Source organism: Kwoniella mangroviensis (genome assembly GCF_000507465.2).
Source record: "Kwoniella mangroviensis CBS 8507 chromosome 1 map unlocalized Ctg01, whole genome shotgun sequence".
In the NCBI taxonomy this organism is placed as follows: Eukaryota; Fungi; Basidiomycota; class Tremellomycetes; order Tremellales; family Cryptococcaceae; genus Kwoniella; species Kwoniella mangrovensis.
Window position 1 is genome coordinate 2,018,875 of NW_027062533.1, and position 19,914 is coordinate 2,038,788.

Consider the following 19,914-nt stretch of genomic DNA (forward strand, 5'->3'; position numbering starts at 1 on the left):
GTTCCGGCTCGGGTCCTGGGATACCGGAATATCCTAGGATCAACAAATAAGTTACTCGTACAAAATCCGCATACATATCTGTACATGTATCATGCTGTTTGGGAAGAGTGCCGAGGGGGTCTCTTGGTTGTCCGTGCCGATGTGACTGTTTCAGAGTCACAAATGACAAATTAACATGGGTAGGATGTTAACTTTGGTCAGAGTGAGCCATATCTCACATGCTATGCTGGATATGCTTGACCTCGTTTTCCCAGAAACTCTCGTACATTGCGCGCTCAAAGTTATCTTAGCCTAAGATGTGCAGTTGTAGCTTATGAGTAGTGTGTCCAAACTCATCCATGAGCCGAGTAACGTCGAAATCGCCATCATAATCGAAATTCCAGATCCCATTCAGCACGTTATCGCTCGGTACTCAGCAAACACGTAATGAAAAGACTGACTACTCGTAATATCTCTCGTCATGTATCAACACATGTTCCGTATTTTTCGTTATCTGTCTGGAATGGTGGGCTGGGCGTGACAAGGATTTAATTTGTAGTCCTATTCCTGGCTGGAATGCTTCAAGTATGTGAAAACCTGATCTACGGGTCACCTAAAGCACCTAAAGTACCTAAAGCAACTTTTGTTATCTTTCTGTGAACAAGGTAAATCAGGGGTAATCGGAAGATTCTGTTCCTTTTTTTACGCTAGTGATCTTCAGTATCTTTCCTTCGCTCGCACCTTGAAATTTCTCTGGTTTGCACCGTTGAACCGAAATTCAAGGGATCTCCAGTGAGTCAGTAACGACGATGATGACGCTTCACTATGACAGACAATGTAAACAAGCAAACCAATATTTCACAGTCGAAAACCCCTTTTTCATCATCACAGCTATCCGAAGAGGTTTATCTGGAGGATGGGGAAAAGCGACCGGAACGGTACTCGGCATACTCGAGTAGTGCGTACAAGAAGATAGAGCAAATGCAAAGCTTAGAGTTGGGTTTTAATGATTATATTTCATCACTGACTCATAATCAAAATGCAAAGTCAAAGTCAAAATTTGGTGCTCCAGTAGTCGATTTTATCGTACCAAGTCGTGGGAAAGAAATATAGCAATACTCTCTAGTGTAATCACAACTCGGGACGTCTGAAAAGATAGTATTCCTCATCTTGAATCATCGGCATCAGCACCAGTGAGATCTATCAAAGGAGAAGACAATCGGTTCTTCTCGCATCGAATATCATCAAAAGATATATATCACTCTCTCGCACAAGTGCTTTCTTCCTCTCTCACACTATTCATTCATTTCATTCTTTTAACCATATCTCATAAATCTACCAATACATTATTGATACACCATCTCCGAGACATCACTGAACCATCACATCACATCACATCAATTCGTTTCAACTGGTTCTTCAACTTACTTCGCCCTCGACGTTCACGTTCACCACCTATTATCACCTCACAAGGACCGCTCATCAATATCGTTTCACCTGTGCAGAAAGCAAGGTGTGAAACCGATTCGTCATCAATCAGACTCAAGCTCACCGCGTAAGAAGCATATACATCATCTGTAGATCAAACCGGATAAGTCCCACTCAGACTAGACGAGTGACAGTATCAGCTATCACTGGCACTATCAGTACCTCAATCTGTTTCAAAAAAAGAACACCATCGACTATCGCTCATCAAGTGATAACGCTTTGGCGTGATATCCGTCTAGATCAAATCTATTGGCTGGATCCTGTGCCAAGACGAAAGACTCTTTCGTGGATCGTAAAGGCTCATGTTGATCATCTGATATTTTACTGGAATTTGGAATCTGGATTTTTGAATTTCGTGATTTCATTAATAGATAAGTATTTCAGCAAACCATCAATCCCTTTTCCGCCTCGTTACAATTGAATATCGATAAGATACATCCTGCAATAATGTCAGCAACAATGTCTCGTTCACCCTCACCTTCCTTCGATGCCACCCAACGCAAGAAATCATATTCACCCCAACCGTCTCCTGCTCCATTCCTTACTCCTAACCCATTCGATAATCCCCAGAGACCACAGGAATTCTCATTCGCCTCATCAGCTTCGAGGCCTCTACCTAGACGATTACTTTCGCTCCAATCGTCTTCGTCTTCGTCTTCTTCTTCTTCTTCTCAGAGGGTGATTCCGTACTCCATCCCAAGTCCCATATCACCCATCTCACCTATTTCGTCTCCTTCTCTACCTTCTCAACCAAAACGACCCACTATCTCTCATCGATCACATTCGTTCTGTGCCTCAAGTTCCAATTCAACTTATGCACTCGCATCTGCCCCTTCGTCCGGACACTTATCTCCCGATAAGAGAGTCTTGGTGGCTCCTCCGCTGGAGAGGACGTTGAGTTCGATAGGTCAGAAGGGAAACACATCACCTCCCACTCAACAGATGCAACGACCCCTCGGAATGGGTATGGGTATCGAGAATATCAATTTGCAAAGGACTCCTACGAGGATCAACTCCAATTCCAACCTTAGAGGTGGAGTATTGAGCGAGAAAGATGTAAATGCCGAATATCAAGTGAGTCATAAAAACCATTGTACAAATCATTCTACTGTTCACCTGATAGTGTTGGATCAATCCGTTGACATATGTGAAATGTACTTTGTAGTCACCACCATCCATACCTACGATTTACATTCATCCATCTCTCACACCACCAAGACCATCATTATCTACCAGACAACAAGATGAATCCTCCAGATCGTCGTCTTTCGCTTCTTCAGCATCGACCGCTATCCTAACTCCGACTACACCACACGACCTGCTGTTCAAGAATGATCGACTAGCAAAAGATGACCGTGAAGATGACGAAGAGGAGGTCGTTCAAGATGAAGTTCAAGGCGATAATGATCTTACACAAGGTGTCGACCATCTCATGATTTCATCATAAAAAATCACTTCATTAAGAGTTTTTCTGGATTTTGGTTTCACGGTGTTTGACATCTTGCTGCTACTGCCACACATTCATACACTTCGTTTCGGTTCATAACCAAAAACAACAAAGGAACAAGCGATATCATTAACGACTTCTTCATGACTTTCTCTATATATCTTCATTATATTTACGAATATTAGATTGTTTCCATTCCCTTCTCACGAATTCGGTCGATGATGGTTTTCTTCATACTGTATTTATAGCTTTGTCTCTGGATAGGGTTGGATTGGTTTGAAACACACGAAACAAAATAAATTTTCTTCTTTTCTCTGATGATCATGAGCTGTATTGATAGTCTTAATCCTTAGTTCAGAACTTTTTTGGCTTTCACGGAATGTGATGTAGTAAATAAACGAATGATAAAATATGAAAAGAGATCAAGTACAAATCGCGGATCGATAACAAAATGCAGTGGATATGGTATGATGACTTTTGATCATTCCCATCAACGGTGAATCATTCAGTCGAATTGGAGTTACATCAAGAATGCATGCAATATACCTTGACAATCTAAGAACCTTGTAACAACCTCAATGCCAATTCTTCATCATCCTCCAGCCTTCCTTTACTTTCAACTTCTTCTTCAACATCAGGTTTGAATTTGTTCTTTCTCTTTTTCTTATTCCTAACTTCGACTTCGGGTTCAGGTGAGGGTGAAGGCGATCGTTCGTCGATATCCGAATTATCACCATGGTCTGCTCCTCCTATATACGCCACGGGTCCATCGGCATCTTCGTCAGACATATACTCTTTACGCATCTATAATCGAAAGGATTTCAGTCAGTCAAGTGCAGCGAAATAACATCTATCCATCCATCCATTGACTCACCTCTCTCTCCCTCTCTTTCCTCTTCCTCTTCAATTCATTCCTCTTCTCCTTCGCCACAAGCTTATCAACCTCATTGGCCACTTTCATTTTCTCCCTTTGTTCTTCCAAGTACTCCCTTCGTTTAGCTTCTGACATGAATTGGTTTTCAACATCTTTACCAGTCTCATAGAAATTCCTAAATTCTCCTGTAACTTCATCGAATATCAATTTCTCTCCTGTACCACCTGTCTTCAATTTCGATTTTTTAGAGGTGGCAGCTTTTAATTTCCTCTTTGATAGATCATCTGAACTTATCAAAGGTTTCTCTGATCCCTTTACTAAGGCACCACTGCCAGCATCTTTTTTGCCTTCCGCTACTTTTAGCAATTCACCATCCGATCCTTCATCGTCGTCATCCGACAAATTATGGTTCATCCTTGCCAACGTAAACACATCGTCATCCCCCTCTTCTTCATCTTCGGCTTCGCCATGAGAGACCAGGGCGGAATAATGGGGAGTAAGAATAGATTGGTTCTTTCGCTCGAACATTCTATCGTATTTTGTTCGGACTGCTGGGGCGGATTTAGGCTGATCACGCGGAAGGTATATAAATGAGCACTGCGAAGGCAGTATGTCGGAATGACCGAAGATATGGTGAACTTACTTTGTCAACTGATGAAGAGTCGCTCTCACTTCCATTTGCACTGCCATCTTCATTTTCATCGGCCGAGTCTGTAGCATCCTCCTCCTCCTCCTCGTCACTCCCTGCTTCACTTGATTCTTCTTCATCCTCATCAGACTCCTCATCACTTCCCACTACACCTCTCTCTTCCACTCTCACTTCCTCCTCATCCTTTTTCTCAATCTCATCCTTCTTCTGACCACCTCGGACTTTCGAAGCTTTCTGCTCCGCAAATTTAATCTGTGGTGCACCAGGTAATCCCAAACTCTCCGCAAAAGCTTCGGCCGGCAACTCTGATAATTTGAAAACAGACTTATCTTTTTGGATATGAACCGATTTCATGTACGAGATGAATGCCTAAAAGTCATCGACCGATCAGTTAATCTCTGACCTCTGGAAGCGCTATTCGAATCAGACTAGTCCATCTTGTTAGCATGACTCACCCTTTGACCTAGGTATTTGATTTCAGGTTCTCTAAAAGCGAAATTTTGCATTTGCTGTTTCAGATTACCCATTTTACTCTGTTTGATCTTTATTTTCTTAACATCCAACATCTTCTCTTTGAGCCTATCTAACATTCCTTGCTCCTCGCTGGGACACAACAACGTCAGGGCATGTCCTCCAGCTTGATATCGAGCCGTTCGTCCGATTCTGTGAATGTACGTATCGACGTCATCTGGACAATCTAATTGTATCACCCAATCGACCGCGGGGAAATCTAAACCTCGAGCAGCAACGTCGGTACAGATCAACAAGGCATGTTTGGAACTAGAGTATTTCTGGAAGATCGTTAGACGCGTGGCTTGCTTTTGTTTTCCGTGGAGATGCATTAATGGTAGACCGGGATGAAGTCTTTTGAACGTTTCGAAGATGAATCGGACCTGAAAAAACATTTCATCCGGCACCGATCGTCAGTATTCGTAGAACGATCATCAGATGTTCAGAGCAAATGTATAGCAACGTAACCCAAACTGACCTGTTTACCCGAAGTAACGAAAACAATCCCTTTCATCTTCAAATGACTCTTCACAAAGCCCCATAATGTATCCAATTTCCGTTCGAGGCCAACCACAGCATAATACTGTTCCAAGTTGGAAGGTACCACGCCCTCTTCACCAGCTTTATTACAATTGATATATTCAGGTTGATATAACGATAATTTAGCCAATGCAGCTAGATCTTTCGTTTGAGTGGCCGAAAACAACAGTGTCTGACGTGTGGGTCTGGTAGATGGGTTCGAAGTGGAAATACCAGGGGACAAATGACCTATGATCGCTCTCAGGGCTGGAAGAAATCCCAAATCAAGTAATCTATCCGCTTCGTCCAAAACTATAATATCGAAATCAAACCAAGTCAGCTCGAACTCAGATACTGCAATTCATACAGAACAGTGAGTACTGTTCGAGATAGTGACATGACACATACCTAGAACCTTTACACCTGAAGATTCGAATCCGACTGTGCTATCTAAATGCTGCAGCAATCGACCAGGAGTAGCAATAAGGATATTCATCCTTCCCAATCTCTCCTGCTCCTCTTTGAGTGGTTTACCACCTATGACCAAACCAGCTGAGAAATTATGATATTTTCCGATATCCCTTAGTTGATTGAAAGTCTGTACGGCCAATTCCCTTGTAGGTGATATGACTACTGCTCCCAGACCATCCATCGGTCCCCATTTATCTAGGTATAATCTCTCTAACATTGGTATGAGGAAGGCAAGGGTTTTACCTGATCCGGTTTTGGCTGAACCAAGAAGATCTTGGCCACGGAGCGCGGGGGGAATGGCTAATTGTTGGATAGGTGTAGGGTTGAGGAAATGACTGCTTTTGAGACCTTTATGATATTTCATGAGCTATAATGAACCATGGAACCGGAAAATAGATCAACTCACCTTTCAAAGTTCGGGAAGAAAGAGGTAGCTCATTGAACAGAGTGATCTCGGCAGGAGGTATCTGGGTAAGTCGTCAGCTAAGCGGTAAGTGTTTCCAGTGATATGAGTCAGCTTACCCAGCTATCTACTTTTGCTTGGAGCTCTTTCAACTCTTCATCGATCTTCAACCTCTTAGCTTGATTGCTCTTCAATCTAGGTTGAGCGGGTTTGCCCTTGCCGCCTTTCCCCTTGGGTCCAGCGGCTGTCTTTGAGGAAGAAGCTTTGTTATCTACGAAAGCCATCTTGAAGAGTAGGGCCTGACCACAGTGACGTTGTTACTATTTTGTTTATGGCTCAGATGTTGTTCAAGAGTGATACAATGCTGTCACAAGCACTTGTCAACAGATGGATCCAAGAAAAATCTTGACTTTTATTTCTGAAAATATCAGAAGACACCACGTGAGCTGTGCCTGACCCAGTCCTGGGATCACCGTGGGATAGTTGAATGGACTGGGTAATGTAATGTCATGTCGTCATGGGATGTTGTTGACGCGCTTTGGTGCGAGATGAAGATGTGGAGGAGCTCAGAAGATACTTTGGAAGCACATGCCGTAAGAGACGAACGCTAGCAGGGATATCTCCACCTCATAGCTCCACAATCAGCAGACATCCACATCGGAGAACGAGAGGATAGTAATATCGAAGGAAAGGATCACCAAGAAATCAGTCTCCCAAACTCATCAGTCAATATGGCCAAAGCCAAATCGACACCAACGCAGACCAAAGGCCGGTCATCACCCAGACTATCAGCCGCATCAGCTAAATCCACACCGAGCAGATCAGCCAAGAAACCCTCTACACCGCTGAAGAACAATATCACCTCGACACCCAGCAGAAGATCGTCAGGTAGATGGATCGAGAAAGGAGCAAAGACTTCGCCATATTTCGATAAATCCAAAGGCAAAGGCAAGGTAGCACAATCGAAGAAGGTGAAAGGGAAAGCGAAAGTTGAAGAAGATGAAGATGGAGATTCACCTAGTGGATTGACAGAATCTGACGAACCGAGCTCATCAGATGACGGAGGCTCAGAAGATGATTTCGATCCTTCATCTTCAAGTGAGCCTGAAGAACTTATTGAAGAGGAATCGGATGAAGACGGATCAATAGATTCGGAATTTTTAGATGAAGACCAACCGAAGAAGAAAACTGGTAATAAGAGGAAATCCGTCTCCGGTGGTGGTAAAGGTGGAGGAGTAGCGAAAAAAGTCAAACTGTCTAATGGGACTGGGACTGGAGTTGGGAAGGGTAAATCCGATGTGAAGATTGAGGGATACGACGATGAGGATGAATATGATGACGAAGAAATAGAATTAGAAGAAGGACAGGAAATTGCGGGGAGGATATATCCTGCGCCCAAAACTGGACAAGGTGAGTACCTTTTTTTCTCCCACTATGGATGAGCTAGGAATGAAACGGTCATTAAGCAAGTAAATCGTTCACTTCCAGTTCCACCTGGACGGATATCTCAAAATACGTTGAATTTCCTTAAGAACCTTCAAATACCCGAAAGGAACGATAGAGAATGGTTTAGATCGCACGAACCATCTTTCAGACAAGCTGAGAATGAGTGGAAGGCTTTTGTAGGGACGGTACAGATGAAATTCCACGAAGCTGATGATGAGGTGCCTATATTACCGCCTAAGGATATTATAGTGAGTGTGGGCAAATGATAAACATGTTACCGGGCAGAATTGCTATCTTCAATTCAAGATTCACACGGTTGAGATATACTTGCATCAGGAATACCAAAACAACGATAGGCAAAGCTAATCATGAAAATGGGATTTCCATAGCATCGTATATATCGAGACGTCCGATTCTCATCCGACAAAACGCCTTACAAACGTAATTTCTCAATGTCAACAAGTAGAGGTGGACGTAAAGGCATATGGGCAGCTTATCATTTATCCATCTCTTCCAATGATAAATCCCTATTGGCAGCTGGGATATGGCAACCTGGTAAAAATGAATTAGCACAAATACGACATCATCTCCTCACCGATCCACAGAGATTCAGAGATTGTATTTCCCATCCTGATTTCGTGAGATTATTTGGTGAAGCTAAAGCTGATAAGAAGGGTAGAAGACAGAATGTTTTTGGCAATGATGATCAACTCAAAGTTGCTCCCAAGGGAGTCGAGAAGGATCATAAAGATATTGATTTGTTGAAATTGAGGAGTATAGCTGTTGTACATCAGTGAGTGTAACTATCTTTACACCCTTACGAAAGAATGTTCATTCTATACATCAACCCTGAATACTGGACATGATAAATCTTATGGTATATGCGGAGAGGTCTGAATTGATTGAATCACCCGTTGTTAGCTTCACAGATGATGAAGTCATTTCTAAAGATTTTCAAGAACAATTATACGATGTTTTAGTAGTAATGCGACCATTTGTCAGATTGTGAGTTGCTCAATTCGCATTACGACTCTTTAAAATGGATGAGTCCGCGTTTTGATATTGACGGATAACGATAAACAGATTGAACGATTATGTTACACTACCACCTGGAGGAGGTGATGACGACGACGATCACGAGGCAGGAGATGAGGAAGAAGGGGAAGCTGAGTAGATTGATATGCTTGCTGATGCGCACAATTGATCAAGCATAAAACCCTCTTGGTGAGAGTCAGCGTGCCATTCGCTTAGGACAGCATTAGTCTCTCTGACATATGGAGATACCTTTGCATCTTGACTGGGTGAAGTGATCGTAGTTACCAAATTTTGACCCTCAATTCGGATCGGATTGATTGTCATGTACAACTACATTATACATGATGCATATACTAGGTACCTTTACTATCCTATATTGTATTACATATGTAAATCCGAAGGATCGGATCACAATCAAGCCTTGACTTTATGTCTAGGTGTCCAAGGTCCCAAACTCGCATCGGCATAGAAATCCATTGGATAATCCCCTTCTCCCTTCTCTTCATTCGTATTTGTGAGTGAAAGACCAGCCCATCCCTTGATTCTACCAGAGGCTACACTAGCCTCGTAAGGACTTAAGAGAGGCCTGGAGAATGCGTAACCCCAATCGATCGATAATCTAGGACAAGACGTTTGGATAAAGGTTGATATTTCCTCTTGAGAAAATAATGATAATTTCAAAGGTGATAGTTCAGATAAAAGGATTAATAAGGGAGGTATAGAGTTGGCAGGGAGAGTTGAAGTTATTGACTATTGTTTACAATCCATCAAAATCAGTGTGATCTCCCACTGACTTCAACGAGACTACGAGCATAACATAATCGTACCCACCTTCAAAACGCTCAGACTTCCCTGTCTACCTAATGTACCTAACAACACTGCCCAACTCCCACTTCCTTTCTCGACCAACCCTTTCCTAGCTTCTTTCACGGCGTCGCCTCTTATTCCACGCATCTCAGTATGCTCGTATGTCTCCCTGGTGAATTTCTTGGAGTATGGATCGTACCTGAACGCAGGTACGGATGGGTTCGCTATCATTATGGATTCGAGGTGGAATCGACCGTCTCCTACGTATCTACGAGAGTAAATGGGGTTTCAGTTACCGTTGGAATGGTAAAAAATGGAAGAAAGTCCATTTATCTCGAGGAGAAATTGATCACTCACATCAACCCATCCACCTCACCCAGTTTCGGAGCTGTACAACCTAGTATCTCACCAGGTGATAAAGGTTTGACCTGTGGTATAGTTATATCATATTTCCCTCTCCATACTCCTATTTCACCTTTTTCGACTTTACTTAACGGCCCATCCTGCTTTTCATTCTCTGTTACTGCATCTTGCTGCTGTTCTTGTAACGGTGACATGGACTTTTCCAAATCATCTCGAAGGGATTGGATGGAAGCTATGAATTGGATAGTAGAGACTAAAGCTAATCTCGTCGGTAGTGGTTGTTCTTCTGTCTGTTCCTTCTCGGGAGCGTTTGGTATTTCTGTAGCTGTTGAGGATTTGCTCTGGGCGACTTGGTCTGATTCTTCCAGTTGAATAGGGACTTTCGATCCTGGCTGTGCTGCACCTGCACCCAAGACCAAGCGGTGGAAGGCTTCTCGGGAAGAAGGGAAATTACGTCGAACAGATAGGGATAGATGTTTGGTATCGATGGATATTTCAACGAACACGTATAGCGTTTTTAGAGTTGTTTGGGATACAGGAACTATATAGATCATGTCGAATATCGACGATTTGGTCAGTCGGAACGAGAAACAAGTCTTTCATGAGCTTAATTCAACTTACTCAAACATGAATGTCCATAATGTACTATCATCTCTGCACCCATCTCTTTAGCTGTATAATCGTCTATACCTGTTCAATTTATCATATATCAGCTGAATCTTATGGAGATACAGGTTTGTCTCTAGTTGCAGATGAAGAAACTGACAACATGCCCCGTAAGTCACATCAGCCAATAACATGGGTAAAGCACCAGTAAATCTATAGATAAAATAGTATCATTAGTAAATGCAAAGCGCATCATACAATATGGAGAGGGCAGTTGTGATACCTACATCTCGATAATATCCGCAATCGCACATCCATACATCATCAAACCCTCTGGCATCTGCAATGCAACAGATTTCACACCATCTCGTCGGATATGATGGATAGTCTTGTGTATCTCAAAGTTATAATTTCCCGGTAATCCTACCAAAAGACCCCCCATGTCAGTTATACATACAATCACGACCATGGCGACAAGGCCGAGTATGAAGAAATTCGACTGACCTGCTATAGCAGCATTCAGCTGGGGATCATTCAGTATATCATCCGGGATCTGATTCGCAACTCTTCGTATTGGTGTTCTACCCGACGAAGATGAACTACCGGCTTTGGAACTTCCCACGAACCTCTTTCGCGGCTTGGTGGTTGGTTTGGGGTTGATAGGTTTCTCTATACCTTCTACTGCGTCCATCGTGTCTATTTGTGCTTGCCTTAGAATTGTTATAGAATGGAGAGTGCTCTATAAGATGGTTTGGATGTTGATGTGGTTTAACGCTTTTTTCAACTTTTTCCTGGTGGCAAAATGACTTGCGATTGATTAATTTCCCACGGTCGATACTCTTGATTCATCTTGTTGCTTCCCCTTGTTGGGTCGAGTTCAAGTTAAGAGTCAAGTTGTTGCAAAGTGTGTCTCAATCCGTCTCTCATCACATCACCGATCGGACGAAAGAAGCATTTCAGAGAGATACAACATGGAGAACAACCTAGCTGCCAACACAGCCGCAAGGAAGGAGAGACTGATAGCTTTGAGAAGGAGGAAAGAGGGTAAAGATGTGAACGGCGATGCTAATGGAGAATCGTATGTCCACCACCCTCTACTTCTCTTACACTATCAAGGAAGTAATCTCACCAGTGGAGCTATGTCTGCTATGCGATGATAGATCACATTTCGCATTCAAGCAGAGAAATTACGATCCGGAGACACGTACATTACGAAAGAGAGGGAAGGAAGAGGAGAATGATAACGATGATACGGTTGAGAAGAATGTTGAAGGGCTGGCGGAACAGATCATCAAAGAGGATGAGGAGAAGAGGAAAGAGGAATTGGTGAGTATTTCTTCGCTTTAATCATATTAGTGGGGGAATGTGGTGAGTCCGGGAAGTAGGAACGGGAATGGAGCTCTCCAATGGTATACAGGATGTCCTCTAAGAAGAGGAGATAGAGTTGTCTTAAGCTGGCTTGCACACGGAGAGAAGGGCAACAGATCCACGAGGTATACAGAAAAAGAGGAGTGCGCTGACTATATTACTCTTAAACATCAATTATAGGACCTCTTCAATATCCAACCTAAACGGGCTAATTGGGATTTGAAAAGGGACATGAACAATCGTATGTCAAAATTGGATAGAAAGACGAATGAAGCTATTGCGACTATCTTCAGTGAGTCATCTCATACCATACTATCATATCCCCAAATGATCTATCCATCCTGTCTTTCTATCTAATTTCATATCTACTTGTGAAGAAATATCGTACACCTCGTTTGTCAAGAAGCTAATATTGTATTTGTTACATCTTTAGGACAACGTCTGCAGTCGATGAAGAAGAACCAGAAAGGTGGAGAAGTGGAAGTTGATTTGTTGGCTAGTATGAATGCACAGGAACATGAGAGGGAAGGTGAGACGGATGGAAGTGATGAAGAGTAAACAAAGTATAGAAACTGGATATATAGTATCATGTTTGATCAGTGTAATTTATATGTAGATTATAACCACAATCTCTCAACCGAGTTAGTCCCATCATCAATATCAAAGTATCAACCACGAGCATCAAGAATAAACTGAACTATTGAATATGTTGACTTCATATGATATTCAACCGAGTTGGATCGGGTTGGTTTCTCTTGCATTCATATTATATAAAAAGAACTAGATGATACAAATGCTGGATATATATAGTTTTTTTCTCTTCGGTGAGAGATTACAAGTTGGATTGTATAGTATAAATAAATGCTTACAAGATTATCATTCGTTTACTTGTTTAATTCTATGTTCTTTTCTTTGGTTAAGCCTTCTATTTCCTTCTGAATTTGAATTTTTGATTTTGATTTTTTTTGATCATTTACCGCGAGCTGGTTAACGTTGGCAGTGGTTCTACTCTTCAAGCAAGAACCTCCATAAAGCTTCTTTGTCCTTGTAATCATGATGGATCAAACTGACCAACCACCATTCGCTCGCTATGCCTTCCAACAATTTACGTGCGGGTGAATGTCTAGGATAAAGCAATGACCATTCTGTCCAAATATCAAATGCTTCTTCCTACGTTGCATAACAATTGTAACATAATCAGCAAGCCAAGTACCAATTCAGTTTTTCTTATGTGCACCCAACTCACCTTCCAAGCTAAGAAAGATTCAGTCTCAATGATAGTCGATTGAACTATCTCTTGTCCTGGGAAAACACCCCATGTAACTGCGTTGACAGTATCTTCTTCAGTGTTCGTTTTGAAATCTCCCTATAATTCAAAGTAAACGAACATCAATTGGGATGTTCATTGAGACAATAGTGATCACAGTGGAAGGTGACTTCTGCACAACGTGGATGTATATTTAATGAAACAGACAGCTCACCTTCTTATTCCCAGCATAAAAGCTAATCTTACCCCCACCTCTCTTCTCAACCTTCTCTTTCAATTTTCTGACCTCTTCGGGCTTGACGAAGAACTCCACGAACGATTTCTGGAATACATATCCGCCTCTTGGACCCCAACCATGTATGGCATCTTCGGAATTGATAGCATCCACAGCAGGCTGTGAACCCACAGTCCAGCAGTTCATTTTCGCCGAATTCAATTCCAATAAATACGGTAAGATCGTCAATGACTCGGGGGACAGTGGTAAGTCACAGAATGGAGTGGTAGGTGTCTGAGGTGATGATTTGAGGTACGAAGTGAAGAATTCCGAAAGCTCAGAGAGGGTCGTGGGTGTACCCCATTCTTTCAATGCTTGGGCAGCCTGCAACGTAAAACCACACATTAGTAACGTGGCACATATATATGACAGATACATTCTTGATAGACTGATGAAATGCGAGAATTGCACAGATCTCCTCACTCACGGTAATCTTCAAACCACTTCCCCAACCATCGATCTCACCATAAGCAGGTGATCTCACATCCGTGAATCTACCATTTGGATATTCGTCCCACGAATCTTCTTGACCCTGACCACTATTCGAGGGCGCACCTTGGATGGCAGCTTTCTTGGGAACAGGAGGTAACGAGTGGTGTTGTAAGCCCCATTGGGCGAGTTGACTCGCTTCACTTGGACTAATTGATAATTCCGATATTTGATTGTTATGGTTGGAAGTTGAATGTCCATTGATGGCTATCGCACCGTTGGTGATAGGTTGATCATCTTCAATTAACCTATTATGTCTCACCAGAGGTGATTTCTCCAACTTCACTGTAGGAGTAGCAGTCCAATTGAGGTTTTCTAATATGGTTCGAACTGATTTCTCCAAGTTTAATGTACAAAAGTGGATTCCGGGGACTAGTCCAGACTCTAAGATCTGTTTGACCATCTTAGTAGCTAATTCAGCTCCATACTTCTTGACGGACGAGTCATCCGATGAAATTGGCAATAAGTCGGAAGAGATTGACTCGGGTACGGGACATTTGGTGAGATTGACTAGTCTTCGGAAGGAAGAGAAGTTTTGAATGGGCATGATACCGGGTATGATTGGTTGTGTGATACCTATCGAGGGTATGGTCATACCGATGATATCAGTACACAACGATATAAACACCTGCAATAAGTATGCGAAAAGGGATGAAAGAAAATATGTGACAAATGTCGGTGGCTCAAACTCACCTTTCTCTCTACAAACTTTCACCCAATCCAAAAACCCTTGGACATCGTAAAACAACTGCGTGACGATGAAGTCCGCTCCTGCATCGCATTTCACTTTGAGGTATTCTAAATCCGATTCAAATGATTCGCTATCAGGGTGAGGAGTTGGATATCCAGCTACACCAATACTGAAATAATTCTCATAATTCTTCCTGATGTATCGGACAAGATCATCGGCATGTTGGAAATAATCTGGCTGGGGGTTTGGGTCGGTGGAATATTCCTCAGATCGTGGTGCATCACCCCTTAATGCTAGGATATTTCGGATACCGAGTGATTTGCATTTCTAACAGGTTATTTGAGACAACGTATCGTAAGCACACATATGAGATACAGCTTGTGCGTAATTAAGCAGGAATGATATGCCATTCGCTCACCTCCAAAGCCTGATCGACTTTCTCTTTCGGCATGTTCGTACATGTCAAATGCAATATAACTTCCAGACCCAGCTTGGTGATGTGTTCAGCTAGTTCCAAGGATTTATCCGCTGTTGAGCCTCCAGCTCCCCAAGTGACTGATACCGCCAAAGGTGAAGGGAGAGGAGCAGAAGCCAATCTCTGAATACGATCGAGCAAATTGACCAGACCTGCTTCCGTCCTTGGTGGGAAGAACTCGAAGGTGTGGAATGGACCTTTCCGATCTTCCAGAAGAGAGGTGATCTTTGGCATGATGGGAAGTATATGATTGTTGTGAGAGGTGCTATTGACTGACTGCGAGTGATGTGAAGAGTGAAAGATTATGGTGATTTAAGGTGGTAGTGTATTGTGTTGTGGTCGTATTTTCGAGCAAAACTCGGATCTCGCCATACTTCGTCCCAAGCTTAATTTGATTCCGTTTTCCGACGGCAATAAAGCCAATTACGTAGCATCGGATCGAAGCGAACCAAGTAAATAAATAAAAAACCCCATCTTCAGCTGGAATAAATATCGGAATTTCACTTTCTCACTTCACAACATGCCTGTATCAATAGACCCATCATGATCGCCATGAAATAGAAAGTGTGTATAGCAACAACATAGAACAGTAGAATGATAACAATGGAAAAATCGAATTAGTTTGGGACATACGGGCTCTTGCAATCATCAAGTAGTATTGAGAAACGAGAAACGATGGATTGGTTAAACAGGATACGACTCCTGGCTATACCGACTCTGTGTGCTTTTTTGAGTTTCGTATTCGTAGTGATCAGGCCTTGGTCTAAGATTGCCGGGCAGTGGGTCTCATTCGTGCCAGGTAGCATCATCGAGGTACTGATGCCTGCTGTCTGCTCGCAGGTGGGCGTTTCTTGTGTATACTTCGAACCTCATTTTCTTCTTCCCTAGAGGTAAGATAAGCGTACAGCTAGAAGCAACTGGTGAGCTGCCGTACCAGGTCTCCATGGGATACTCATGATAGCTGACTTACATCTGCCCTTTCAGTTCTCGGTACGATAGGGGGTATACTTGGGATTGTATGGGCTACGGCGACCTTGGCAGTTGCTGCATGGTGCGGAAGGAGGTATGGGGCAGATTCAGCTGAGAGCCGAGCCATTCTCGCACTGGGTCTTGCGTTACTAGCATTGATCGGTAAGCTTGTACCACCTTATCTTTGGTGGAAAAAATCCTGATGCTAATCTTGATGTATAGTCGGATTTATACGTAGTAAATCCCGTCGACTGAATGTTTTCTCCAAAATCGCGATTTTCTTTCCTATCTTCTCGCTGACTAGTCAACAGTCCATAACGCACGTGAGTGTATTCTGGGACTAGGCTTGTAATATGGATATCATTACTCATTGTTCTCTTCTCTACCATTCAGCTTACAGCAGCCCATTTCCTACAACAATTCTATGTGGTGATATTTTCGGCTATCTTCGCTTTACTTCCCACTCTTCTATTGGCACCTCATCAATCCCACAATCAAATCGGCGTACAGATCGATAACACAGTGAAAACGATATGTTCACTGCTTCCCTTATCTATATCAAACTTGTTAGATGTAGACCATCCACTCACGCATCAACATGACAGGCGCAACAAGATCGAAAATGGCTCAGGTAATTATACCTTAGAAGCTCAGACTCAACCATCAGAGACACCTAATCAAGACAAACTCGCCAAGCAGTTGAAAGGTATCGTAGCAAATCTGCATATATCCAGTGCATCGTACATTAGGGATAGTAGACTACTGGAACGACAATCGACGTCTTTACTGGCAGTCATTAAATCACTGCAGAAACTTCAGAGAAACCCATTACTCGGTCAGACAAGTCATGCACCTGGGGAACGTATACAGGCCGCTCTTCACAAATCTTTCCCGCCTTCGAGACCGAGTAGCGTAGCTGGCGGTACACCCAAACATCGTCGATCGTTGAGTTTCAGTCGACATCGATCTCGAGCGTCAGTATCATCAGAGAGAGAAGCACCGGGTGGTGATACATGGCCCAAACACAAGTTACGGCATCTTACTAGCAACTATAGTAGGCCTTCGGACTTACATAGGAGTATACCGCTCAACACTCGACCTGATCTGAAGGACGCAAGTCAGCATCTTGTACAAGTTATCGTAGAATCACTTCAAGTTGTGAATGTCACTCTCGCAGAGAAGTTTCACTGGCCGGGTCCAAATAAGGTGGAGGATGCGAAAACGAGGGAAGAGTTGTTCGATGCTAGGGTCAATCTGGAAGATGTGCTCACCGACGTTCAGAGAGCTTTAGGTACTCTTTTGAGCGGAACGGAGAAAGGTCTGAATAATAGAGGAGGAATTGATGATCTGCGACATACCCAATCGACCTCTTCTGAATCGCCTCTGACACCAAGTCCGATAAACCCACATGTATCCTTCTCGGAATCGACAGACGTGACAAATTTATTGAAGAACAAAGATAGGTTCAGACTGGCTTTTTACATGACTGCTCTCTTAGATCTGGCTCGAGATGTTCATGGACTCACAAACACGGTCATTGGAATGGGACCCAGGGAGATCACACCTTTTAGCTGGATCGCAGTTTTCAGACTGGGATGGATGAGACATGATAAGGATGAAGATGATGAGAATGCACAGGATGGCCAGCCTCCCAGTAAGTCCAATGGAGACGGTCTAGCAAAGTGTTATTTGGTCATCTAGGCTGATCAAGGATGATTGGTCTCGTACAGACGAAACTGATTTAGTGATGGAAGAAGAACAGCCCAAGGACGAAACGAAAGAATATCAAGACATGGATTTCGTAACTGCGACCTTGCATCATCGGCGATCACCTGTCACCGAACATGGAGACATGAGAGATAGCATATGTAGATTTTGGAGAAGAGGGTGGGATCAGCATGGTGTCGTCAGAGGTAAGTATCCAATCTCTTCCCCCACATACACTCTTATATTAATCATCAGAACAGCTCGAATCATGGTGTCTCGGTTCTTCCATCAGCTCAAACACTCAAGACATGTACTCTTCTCCCTCAAGATGGGTCTGGGAATCTCACTCCTCTCCGTACCTGCCTTTCTACCTTCTGGTCATGCTGGAAGAAAGTGGTATGATACCTCTCGTGGAGGATGGATGGTAGTCTCTTACATGTTCGTTTTGGAAGATACTACGGGAGCAATTCTCAAAGTTGGGTTCTTGAGGGGACTAGGATGTCTGATCGGAGCTGTCGTGGGATACGTTGTGAGTGATTCGTCCATCTAGCCATTGCCAGTGATCCGCAATTCTCGTAATCTTCCGTCTATTGTTTCCATAAGCCTACCATGTTCATTTATGCTAATGATATGGCATCACTGCACAGTGCGCAATAATAGCTCATGAAAACCCATACGCTCTCGTGATACTAGCAACAGCATGTACGGTCCCCATCTCGTGGCATATCCTCTTCAACACCTCAACTCCAGGTCTGGGTGTATCCACTGGAATCACTTTACCTCCTTTATTGTTCATTACGTATCTGAACGACTCACACGGTCAATCCTATTTCACTTTAGCTTGGTATAGGTTTACAGATATCATGATTGGTACCTTTGCTGCTGTACTATTTGGGTCCTTTGTCTGGCCGGTTCATGCGAGAGTACAGTACTTCAGAGCCGTAGGTGGGACGATGGAGAGGATCACGGAATTTTGTAAGTCCCTTGATCAACACCGTATCGTATTTGCGATTGGAGATGGAAATGATGCTAATTTAGGATTCGACCACGCGTAGACCTGAGAATGAGCAGGTAAGCAGCTATATAATTTGTTCCGCATCTGAGGTGGAATAGCTGATCGATTGTCTGTCGTAGAGATTTAGTCCGGTCATCTCTCGTTTACAGGGTTGACGATAAGCAGTACGACGACCTGGAAGCTAAAATCAAGGTGACTAGTCTGAGTGCTTCCAGCATGTTCTTGATAGCTGACGACGAATTTCTGCTCAACCAGCGCGAATTTGCATTATCTCGAACCTTGGTAGCCATACAAAGACAAGAAATCTCCTTACTTCCTCGACCGGTCAGGTTGTATTCGGAAATCATCGATGCCAGTGAAAGACTATTAGAGACATTGGTAGAAATTAGGTTACTGAGATTCAGTGTACCTCGAAAGGCGACAGTATTAGACGTATTACCTATACGAAGGGAACTGGTAAGTGTAAATATGTACCTGCAATTGCTCCTCTCATGCAAGTGAGACAGACTAGGCTGATCTAAAGCTTTATTTCAGATCTCAACTATCCTGATTAACCTATGGGCTTGCGCACATTCCTTCCATTCTCGTTCCCCTCTCCCGCAGTTCCTCCCCACGCCTCGATCACCTCTATCAGAGTTGATGGAAGTGACAGACCAACATGCACGAGATATACGTGCGTTTAGGGATACATTCAATGAAGAAGATATAAGAGGTAGAAATAGGAGTAGTTCGCCTTCGCCTATTACTATGAACCGGTCTTCCAGTGCTCAAGGTAATGGGGAGGTGGACTATCAAGCTGAGATGGCTATTCTTTATGCTATGGCTGAGAATGAAGCATTGGGAGAGGTCTGTAATATACTTGAAGAGGTGAGTTTGCGATGCTCTACTCGTATAGCAGGTACGGTTGATTAGGCCAAACGAAAGGTTGCTGATGTCAATGCTGTTCATCTTCGATAGATCGTTGCGGCTGCTAAAACATTATTCGGTACTCAAACATTCTTGGCAACGAACTAGACATTCACGTACAACGGAACATCACAACTACAAACATATTGATACAGA

General features: G+C 43.1%; 7 protein-coding genes across 7 annotated transcripts; 4 read left to right on the forward strand and 3 right to left on the reverse strand.

Annotated features, from left to right (window-relative positions):
- Window positions 1–1,926: 1,926 nt before the first annotated feature.
- Window positions 1,927–2,914, forward strand: I203_100742 (uncharacterized protein; the record flags this gene model as incomplete). Its single annotated transcript, XM_019149984.1, has 2 exons — window positions 1,927–2,541; window positions 2,633–2,914. 2 exons carry the CDS (start codon window positions 1,927–1,929, stop codon window positions 2,912–2,914), a joined length of 897 nt encoding a protein of 298 aa, XP_019000680.1.
- Window positions 2,915–3,469: 555 nt separating this feature from the next.
- Window positions 3,470–6,624, reverse strand: I203_100743 (ATP-dependent RNA helicase DBP4; the record flags this gene model as incomplete). The annotated part of the gene is made up of 8 exons (XM_019149983.1): window positions 3,470–3,718; window positions 3,789–4,355; window positions 4,432–4,806; window positions 4,893–5,330; window positions 5,426–5,778; window positions 5,875–6,285; window positions 6,344–6,404; window positions 6,460–6,624. 8 exons carry the CDS (start codon window positions 6,622–6,624, stop codon window positions 3,470–3,472), a joined length of 2,619 nt encoding a protein of 872 aa, XP_019000679.1.
- Window positions 6,625–7,071: 447 nt separating this feature from the next.
- I203_100744 (uncharacterized protein) lies at window positions 7,072–8,960 on the forward strand (the record flags this gene model as incomplete). Its single annotated transcript, XM_019149982.1, has 5 exons — window positions 7,072–7,750; window positions 7,829–8,034; window positions 8,176–8,579; window positions 8,708–8,791; window positions 8,870–8,960. The coding sequence occupies 5 exons, from the start codon at window positions 7,072–7,074 to the stop codon at window positions 8,958–8,960; spliced, it is 1,464 nt and encodes a 487-aa protein (XP_019000678.1).
- A 275-nt stretch (window positions 8,961–9,235) lies between these two features.
- On the reverse strand, window positions 9,236–11,288 carry I203_100745 (diphthamide biosynthesis protein 1; the record flags this gene model as incomplete). The annotated part of the gene is made up of 7 exons (XM_019149981.1): window positions 9,236–9,571; window positions 9,653–9,896; window positions 9,986–10,532; window positions 10,613–10,681; window positions 10,758–10,810; window positions 10,885–11,020; window positions 11,102–11,288. The coding sequence occupies 7 exons, from the start codon at window positions 11,286–11,288 to the stop codon at window positions 9,236–9,238; spliced, it is 1,572 nt and encodes a 523-aa protein (XP_019000677.1).
- A 280-nt stretch (window positions 11,289–11,568) lies between these two features.
- On the forward strand, window positions 11,569–12,523 carry I203_100746 (uncharacterized protein; the record flags this gene model as incomplete). Its single annotated transcript, XM_019149980.1, has 4 exons — window positions 11,569–11,675; window positions 11,758–11,923; window positions 12,146–12,257; window positions 12,399–12,523. 4 exons carry the CDS (start codon window positions 11,569–11,571, stop codon window positions 12,521–12,523), a joined length of 510 nt encoding a protein of 169 aa, XP_019000676.1.
- A 447-nt stretch (window positions 12,524–12,970) lies between these two features.
- I203_100747 (methylenetetrahydrofolate reductase) lies at window positions 12,971–15,395 on the reverse strand (the record flags this gene model as incomplete). Its single annotated transcript, XM_019149979.1, has 6 exons — window positions 12,971–13,135; window positions 13,212–13,331; window positions 13,447–13,830; window positions 13,934–14,571; window positions 14,689–15,013; window positions 15,105–15,395. 6 exons carry the CDS (start codon window positions 15,393–15,395, stop codon window positions 12,971–12,973), a joined length of 1,923 nt encoding a protein of 640 aa, XP_019000675.1.
- Window positions 15,396–15,836: 441 nt separating this feature from the next.
- I203_100748 (uncharacterized protein) lies at window positions 15,837–19,866 on the forward strand (the record flags this gene model as incomplete). Its single annotated transcript, XM_019149978.1, has 13 exons — window positions 15,837–15,940; window positions 16,002–16,081; window positions 16,146–16,292; window positions 16,353–16,453; window positions 16,524–17,784; window positions 17,861–18,043; window positions 18,098–18,366; window positions 18,485–18,812; window positions 18,893–18,908; window positions 18,972–19,044; window positions 19,108–19,308; window positions 19,387–19,719; window positions 19,810–19,866. 13 exons carry the CDS (start codon window positions 15,837–15,839, stop codon window positions 19,864–19,866), a joined length of 3,153 nt encoding a protein of 1,050 aa, XP_019000674.1.
- Between the last annotated feature and the right edge of the window lie 48 nt (window positions 19,867–19,914).